General features: G+C 60.5%; 1 protein-coding gene across 1 annotated transcript; it reads left to right on the forward strand.

Annotated features, from left to right (window-relative positions):
• Nucleotides 1-179: 179 nt before the first annotated feature.
• On the forward strand, nt 180-3168 carry LOC103758297 (mitochondrial ubiquitin ligase activator of nfkb 1-A). The gene is made up of 4 exons (XM_029960794.1): nt 180-384; nt 615-702; nt 780-900; nt 1672-3168. Exons 1-4 carry the CDS (start codon nt 217-219, stop codon nt 2366-2368), a joined length of 1074 nt encoding a protein of 357 aa, XP_029816654.1. The 5' UTR covers nt 180-216; the 3' UTR covers nt 2369-3168.
• The last annotated feature ends 4777 nt before the right edge of the window (nt 3169-7945 follow it).

The following is a 7945-nucleotide window of genomic DNA, read 5'->3' on the forward strand; positions in this document are numbered from 1 at the left end:
CGGACGGGCCTGGCCCTGAGGTGGCATCCTGGGGACAGGGGCAGTGGGATGTCCCTGCCCTGGGGACAGAGGGGCAGGCATGTCCCTGCCCTGGGAAAAGGGGCATTGGGATGTCCTGAAAGAGGCGGTGGGATGTCCCTGCTCCTGGAGACAAGGGTGCAGGGAGGTTCCTGCCCTGGGGAAAGGGCCTGTGGGACATCCCTGCTCCTGGGTGACATGGCCCTGTTCCCCAGCCAACACACTCACTTTGCAGGCGTTGCTGCCCAAGCCATGGACATCCCCATCACACCAGGGGAGCTGCTGTGTCTGGGCTCCAGCCTTGCCTTCTCTGGCCTTTTCTACTACATGTACAGGAAGAAAGCCAAAGTTGTGGCACGCATAAAGGTAGCCCCATCCCTCAGATGTTCTCTCTTGCCCACTCTCCCTTCCCCACTGCCCTACACCCTTTGATTTGGGTGCACTCACTGATGGCTGCAGCCTGCTGCATTCTCTGCCAACATTATGACACTAAGGACTGAGCAGGTCACATCCTACCAGAGATCTCCACAAAGCCATGCTTGGCCCGCCCTCTGCCTGCCCCTGCCTGTGCTCACACTCAGTCCCTGCTCTTCCAGGAGGCCCCAAAGCTCCAGGTCGATGATGATTTACCAGCCCTGGTGTCTGCAGCTGAGGGGAGATGCCTGCCCTATGTTGCCCTGGAAGGTAAGAACCCCCTGTGGCCCCGCACCAGGGACAAGGGCAGGGCTCTCTTTCGTCTGTGATGCATCCCTTGTCCTTAGGCATAGTGCTACCAGCCCAGGCTGCACTGACCAGCCACTACCATGAGGGGCTGCAGGGCGTGATCCAGAAACTGCTACTGAAAGAGCATCGGCTGATCTGGAACAGCTTGGCCCGGAGCTGGTGAGCAATGGGAAGGGACTGCAGGGGTGGGCTTGCACCAGACAGTCCAGACTCTGGGGCCACTTGAGAAGCAGAAAATAACTTGGTTAAAGGCTTTAGTCCCTATGCTTGGCTCCGCCCTAGGAGTTCCTTCATGTTGTGGCCAGCAGGGACCAGGGAACTGATAATCCACCTGTAGTCAACACTGATGAGGCCACACCTCGAGTCTTCTGTCCAGTTCTAGGTCCCTAAATTCAGGAAGGGCATTGAGGTACTGGAGTGAGTCCAGAGAAGGGCAACAGAGCTGCTGAAGAGTCTGGGGCACAGCTCTGATTAGGAGCGGCTGAGGGAGGCAGGGGTGTTTAGCCTGGAGAAAAGGAGGCTCTGGTGTGACATTATTACTCTCTACAACTCCCTGAAAGGAGGTTGTAGCCATATGGGAGTCAGCCTCTTCTCCCAGGCAACTAGTAACAGGATGAGAGAAAATGGCCACAAGCTGCACCAGGGGAGGCTTAGGTTAGACATTAGGAAGAATTTGTTCACAGAAAGGGTGATTACACATTGGAATAGGCTGCCCAGAAAGCAGGAGCAGGGGGCTCCACCACCAAGAAGATCATGGAGTCACCATCCCTGGAGGTGTTTAAAGAAAAACTGGATGTGGTACTTAGTGCCATGGTCTAGTTGACAAGGTGGTGTTCATTCACAGATTGAACTCAATGATCTCAGAGGCCTTTTCCAACCTAATTGGTTCTGTGGTTCTGTTGTCCACATCTCAACCCTGTCTGCTTGCAGGAGCGAGAGCGAGCGGGTGCTCTCGGAGCAGATCTACACCGTGCCCTTCCTGCTGGCCTCGCCAGGCACCGAGGCGGTGACGCAGGTGAGCGTGGACAGCCCGCTCCAGGCCGTCTGCCTGCCGCTGGAGATGGTGTACGAGCGCTTCCAGCAGCCAACCCATGGCTTCCGCGACCTGCTGGGCCAGTACCTGATCGGGGAGAAACCCAAGGGCATCCTGGAGACAGAGGAGATGCTGCGGGTGGGGGCCGGGCTGACAGGCATTGGGGAGCTGTCCCTGCACCCCGACGGCTCCCTGCACCTGCAGCCGCCAGCCTGGGGGGGCGAGTTTTTCCTGTGCCTTGGGGACTGGCAGACGGTGCTGTCGGAGCTGGAGTCGGCCAGTGGGCTCTGGAAGGGGGCAGCGGTGCTGTGTGCGGTGGCAGGGCTGGCCGTGCTCCTGCACGCCCTGTGCCGCGCCTACCGCCGCTCCCGCCCCAAGCAGCGGCAGGAGGACAAGGAGCTGGATGGGGAGGAGGCCGGGGACAGGGAGCCTGAGGACTCCTGCGTGATCTGCCTGGCACGGCCCCGCGAGTGCGTCCTCCTGGGCTGCGGCCACATCTGCTGCTGCTTCCGCTGCTTCCAGGCCTTGCCCACCCGCCTCTGCCCCATCTGCAGGGGGCCCATTGAACGTGTGGTGCCCCTCTATCAGGCCTGAGAGCACCTGGGCGTGCCCAGGGAAGGGCAGTGGGAACCAAGCCAAGCCTGCAGCCTGCAGAAATCTCAGCGGTCCCCTCGTGTGCAGTTGTGTGATTCCTGTTGGGAGGGAGGGGTCCTGGTGTGCCCCATAATCTGCCTTAGGGAGGGCAGGGCAGGGGGAGTTACAGCTTCCTCATCCTCCCTTTGTCTGCTAGAGGACCCCCCCTAAACATGAAGGCTTGAGGAAAACCTACACAACACCTGTCCTGAGGAGCTGAGACCCCAGCCCCATGCTGGGGCATTCCTTTGGCTGCCACCTGTTGGACCTGTGCCCCTTTCCCAGCTGTGACCCACTCAAAGCCATGCAGGACTTCTCCCTTATGTTTTTTTTACCGGCATGTGGTTTTATTGGGAGGATGATGAGGGCAAGACCAGGGCTGGTGAGACACAGCAGGCACAGTGGGATAGCAGAGACCCAAACCCCCCTGAGCCACTGCAGTGGCACACCTTGGTGCCACTATTGTCCTACCACCCCAATCCATGTGCCTACAGCCACTGCCCAGACTACGCTGGGGACACCTAGGGGCTGGCAACAATGAGCCTCTTTGCCAGCTGCTCTACCACCCAGGGAGGGGGGCTATGTCCCTCTGCAGGGTTTCCACTCTCCTTCTGGAGTAGGAGAACAGCATTGGAGTGCCCCAGAGCCTGCCTTCATGTCCAGTCCTGCTGTACCCAGCTTTCCTGCCCACCTCCCAGACAGGACCAGGTGCAGGAATGGCTTGCAGTGGTATGTGAAGTGATAAAGCCAAGGAGTCTCAAGCTTGGCCTCTCCTCTTACTTTGTGCCTCTGAGTCAGGGGCCTGGGTGGGCGCTGGGGGGATGCACTGGAAGCCAAAGCTCTCACCTTGTATGGGCGGGCACTACCACCTCCCTGCCTACCCAGGGAGCTGGCCCAGGTGCACAGAGGAGCCCAGGTGCACCTCCTCAGGATGCAGCCCTGAATGGGGGGTGGCAGGACACACAAGACTGTTGCCAAGGTGATTGCAATCCTCGGGTCTCCATGGCAACCGATCCCCTGGACCGCTCCCCATCACTGCCTGGCTGCAGTTGCCCAGGCAACCCATGGGCTCTCCTAGCTCCTGCGGCTTTGGGGGTGGGGGGCAATGCTGGACGGCCACTGTCAGCCAGGCAACAGTGTTGGGATTGGAGAGTAATGATGTACCCCCTCCCCAGGGCAGTGCCCCACATTGCTGTCAGGCTGGGGGCTTGCTTGAGGCAAAGGTGCCCGTGTGGGTTTGCCCCCAGGGCTCACAGCCAGATGTGAAGCCCCAGAGTACCCAGTGAAGCCTCCTGGGACCCACGTGCGTTTTTGGAGTGGGCTGGTGTGTGGGAATTCTCTTCCTCCACCTCTCACCCCCTGCTTTATCAGCCTGGCCTCTTCCCTGGGCTGCAGAGTGAGCAGTGGGGCCCAGCTCCCCCCCTCCCCCGCTGCACCAGGCATCCCCCCCACAGCAGGAGGGATTTCGGGAAGGAGATAAATACCAGATGGGAGAGGGCTGGGTTGCCAGGAACACACTCCCCGCATGCCAAGAGCTGCTGGCACGAGTGGGTGCGTGGGGCGGGGAGTGCCCGGGAGTGCCCCTGCTCCCAGAGACTGCTCACCTCGTTCCCTGGTGCCCAGCAGCCAGCTGGGGATGGGACAGGTAGAGAGAGTCCCGTGCCCCCCTGCTTCCCTCTGCCCCCAGAGGTAGCCGGGACAGGGAACACATCCCCTGTGCTGGCAGTACACAGGGAGGTTGCCTCCCCCCGTGCTGGGGCACAACCCTACCCTTTTCCCCCGGGGTCTCCACCACCCTCGGTAGGCCACCAGCCCGGCAGCGGCCCAGCTGCACACCCTGCTGTCAGCCCTGCCTGGCACGGCTCTGGGCGACAGCATGACTCACTCGCTCAGCTCACAGCCAGCCAGAGCCTCGCCGTGCCAAAGCCCCGGCACAGGGGCTGCCCAGCCGCGCTGCAGTGCCCACACCCCCAGAAGAACCCGCTGTGTGCCCCCCAGGGGCAGGTTGGAGCAGGACAGCAGGAAGCGCACAGTGCCTGGGCTAAGCGCTGCCCAGCCTCCCTCCCCAGCACACAGCCCACATGAGAGACCCAGGCATCCCGACAGCTGCCCTGTCGCAGGATCCCCCTGGGTACCAGCCCGTGCCCGTGGCCTCCACCCGTCGCCCCACCCCCAGGGCTGCCAGCCTGCTCCACCTGCCTCCCTGTCTGTTGTCATGGTGACCAGAGATGTGGTGACAGGCGAGGATGGAAGCTCACACCCCAGCAGGGCTGTTTGCCCAGCGGGGTTAGCCGCCCCCACCCTCCTGTTCTCCCCATCACCCCCAGGTCTGGGCAGGGGACTCCATGAAATCTCTGCCCCATGCAGCATGCTGAGAGTGTTCCATCTGCTCAGATGTTGAGATCACAGCTGTGCCCCAGGCAGCTCATGTGAAGGATGGGAGCAGTGCCATCCTCCTGCCCTGACACAATCGGAGCCCTCTCAGGGTACCCTCTTCCCACCTCCAGGCTGTGCACCAAGACAGACAAACTCATCTCACTAGTAACCACCTCTTCTTCCTCCCTGGGAAGGGCACTGTCCCTCCAGGAAAGGCTTTTTAGCCTTGTCTTCCCACATCAGCAGCTGCAGGGGCAGCAGAAGATGAGGAACATGCCACCTTTGCACACTTGCCCCGGGCTCAGCCATGGGGCAGCTGCCAAGCAGGATGTCTGTCCCCCAACATCTCCTCACTACGGCGACAAAGGGTCACCACAACCGCTGTCCCACGTGGTCATCTATCCCCATTGCCTGTACCCAGCCCTGGTGTGTGTCTCTGCTCCCCCAAAAGACCCGAACCGTGGCAAAGGCAGCACACAAAGCGGCATTCTCACCTGGCCTTGGCTGCTGAGACCCAGTGGCAACAGCCAGGGATGGACACATCCCCAGCCTTACAAGTGACCTAGTCCCTCACACCAGGATGGGGGCTCAGAGAGAGCAGCAGTGCCAGCAGCAGGCACTTGGATAGGGCCCCTAGGCTGCAGCTGCCACCACTGTGGAGCAGAAGTGCCATTTCACATTTCTTGGCAGGGCTCAAAGCAGCACAGATGGAGGTACCCGCACCGGCCTCCTGGCATGGCTCGGCAGCCCCCAGCCCTGTGGCACCCACCCTGGGTGACAGCACTGCCTGCCTCCCAGACCTGCAGCTAAGGAAGCCTCGCATCCTGTGGCCGATGCCTCCTACCTCCTCCAAGCTCCCTGACATCCAGTAACTGCCTGCCAGGCCACTGACTCCACCTCTGTCAGGCCTTGGGGACCACCAGGCACTCCCATCCAGTCCAACTCCAGCTGCCCAGGGGTCCCTGCAGAGCCTGGGCATGACGTGTCCCACCACAAGCCACTTGCACACACACAGGGTGATTTTCCACTGTAGAACCACTTGAAGCACCAGCGGCTGCAGGAGAACCCCTCACCTCCATCACAGCACCTGGAGTAGGCACCCCAATTCCCACTAAGGGCACAGGGCTCAGGGGCAGCACCCAGGTGTGGGGCTGGGGCACGGCAGGCACCGGTGAGCTCCAGAGCATCGCCCAAGTGCAGGCAATGCAGCACAACCTCCACTGTCCATCCCACTGAAGCCAAGATCTGGCCCCATGCTCCTTGCCCAGCCCCATATCCACCCTGGGTGGCATGGCTGGCCCCCAGCCCTTGCATCACTCCCAAGGTGTCCCAGTTCGAGGGCTACTGCCCAGGTTTAAGGAACCAGGGCAGGAAAAAACACCTGCTTCCCACTCCCACAGCCCCTTCTTCCTTCTGGAGTTGGCTTTGTGTCGGACAAAAGGCTGCAAAGGAAGCGAGAAAGGAGATTACGTGGCTGCTAAAAGGCGGATAACGAAGGTGGGATGAGAGCCAAGGGAAGGAGGGTGCTCTGTCTGGTTCACTAGAGGGGATGCTATCTGCAATGGCAGGAGATGAGGGGAGTCCCTCATGCATCCCAGTGTCCACCCACCCACATTCAGGTCCCTGGTACCTTCCCCCTCTGCCCAGGGATGCGTGACACAGCACTGCCCTGCCCCACCCACAGCCCAGCTGTGCTGGCACAAATCCAGCCCTCCTCCTGCCTGGGATGGGCAGAGGGTCCTTCCCACACCCCAGAATCCCAGACAGCCCCGCAGAGTATCCCCTACCCCATAGCCAAGCCAAGCAGTTCCCCTGGGTGCACGGCACTGTAACAGATACAGGTGTGGGATAAGTGGGGCCATTCCCAGGGTGACCCCTTTCCAGCCTCTCCCCAGCAGCCTGCCAGGCTGGAAACCCTCCTGGAGTGCTGCACTGGTGCCACTCGCATCCCACACAGCCCATCTGCTCCTCTTCTCACTCACCCCCAGCCCCGCGCGTGCCACGGCCTGCTGGTCCCTGCCCACGGGCAGTGGCACGTGGGCTCAGCGATGGGAAAAGCAGGCCACATCTCAGCGTGGGCCTCCTGCCTATTTTCCCAGGCACTTTTCACAGAGAACAGAAGCCTTCACATGAAAAAGTTCAACCTGGTTCCCCAGCAAAGGCAGAAATAAAAGCATTTCTTTGCCAGGAGAGCGGGCACCGCTGCCCCGACCTGGCTCTGGTGGGGGAGAGCAGGGACCAACTTTCTGCAGAGCCAGACATAAAGGTAAAAACATGGCTGAGCCTTCCCAAAATAGAAGTACCTGCCCACTGTCATGGACCATTCCAGCTGATGCCCTTCTGCAGCACCTTTCAACAGAATCTCAGGCCATGGGGATGCTGGCACAGAGAGATGAACCACAGAACTGTCTGTAAAACCCCCCTCACACCTCATGACATTCTCATAGGGCTGATCTGGAGCTGGCAAGTGCCATTTCCACACAGGGCTCTGGCTTAGCTGCAACCCAGGACCCCCACATAAGCCACGGGGCCCGGACGTGAGGGAGTAACAGGAACAGTGCTGCTCCAAGGTAGGGTGGTCATCTCCAACCAACCACAGCTGCTGCTGCCATCGTCATCCTCAGATCCAGGGGTCAGGGTTGTACCCAGGGCTCAGGAAAGGTGCAGCAGCCTCAGTCTGAGCTTAAATAGCACCTCAGCCCCAGGTGACCCGAATGGGGGGAATCCCAGGTGAGGCTGACCAGGAACACTGATGCCAATTAGTAAAATCACTACCCTGGCAGTGAAAAATGCAGAAGGATAGAGTTAGGGTGGGTCTGGGACATGGGTGTATAGAAGGGATGCGAACATGGCTCTGCTGGGATAATGGGAGCCTGCAGGAGAGGGTACCTGGATGGGTGTAGGCCAAGAGACACAACTAATGGGCTGGGGACAGCCTGGCTGGGGAGACCTGGGGTGGGATTCTGAGGGATTGAGCCTTCTGGGCTGCAGAGAGTTGGTGGATTAGAGAAGGGCGTTAGGGGATCTTTTTGGCATCACCTTTATGCGCCAGCTGTGTCTGGTGGTCCTCAGATGTCTGACCCGGGGGCACCCGCCCGTGCCAAGGGCTCCCCTCTCCACAGGAGCACCCCGTGGTTGAGGGCATGCCTGAGTCGGGTCGAC

This window comes from Manacus vitellinus, unplaced genomic scaffold (assembly GCF_001715985.3).
Source record: "Manacus vitellinus isolate BGI_N305 unplaced genomic scaffold, ASM171598v3 scaffold_29_pilon, whole genome shotgun sequence".
Lineage (NCBI taxonomy): Eukaryota > Metazoa > Chordata > Aves > Passeriformes > Pipridae > Manacus > Manacus vitellinus.

Coding starts and splice junctions, on each gene's coding strand:
- LOC103758297 (XM_029960794.1), top strand. CDS start 217: ATGGCCCTGTTCCCCAGCCAACACACTCACTTTGCAGGCGTTGCTGCC. Junction 703..779: donor GCCCTATGTTGCCCTGGAAG/GTAAGAACCCCC, acceptor CCTTGTCCTTAG/GCATAGTGCTACCAGCCCAG. Junction 901..1,671: donor AACAGCTTGGCCCGGAGCTG/GTGAGCAATGGG, acceptor GTCTGCTTGCAG/GAGCGAGAGCGAGCGGGTGC.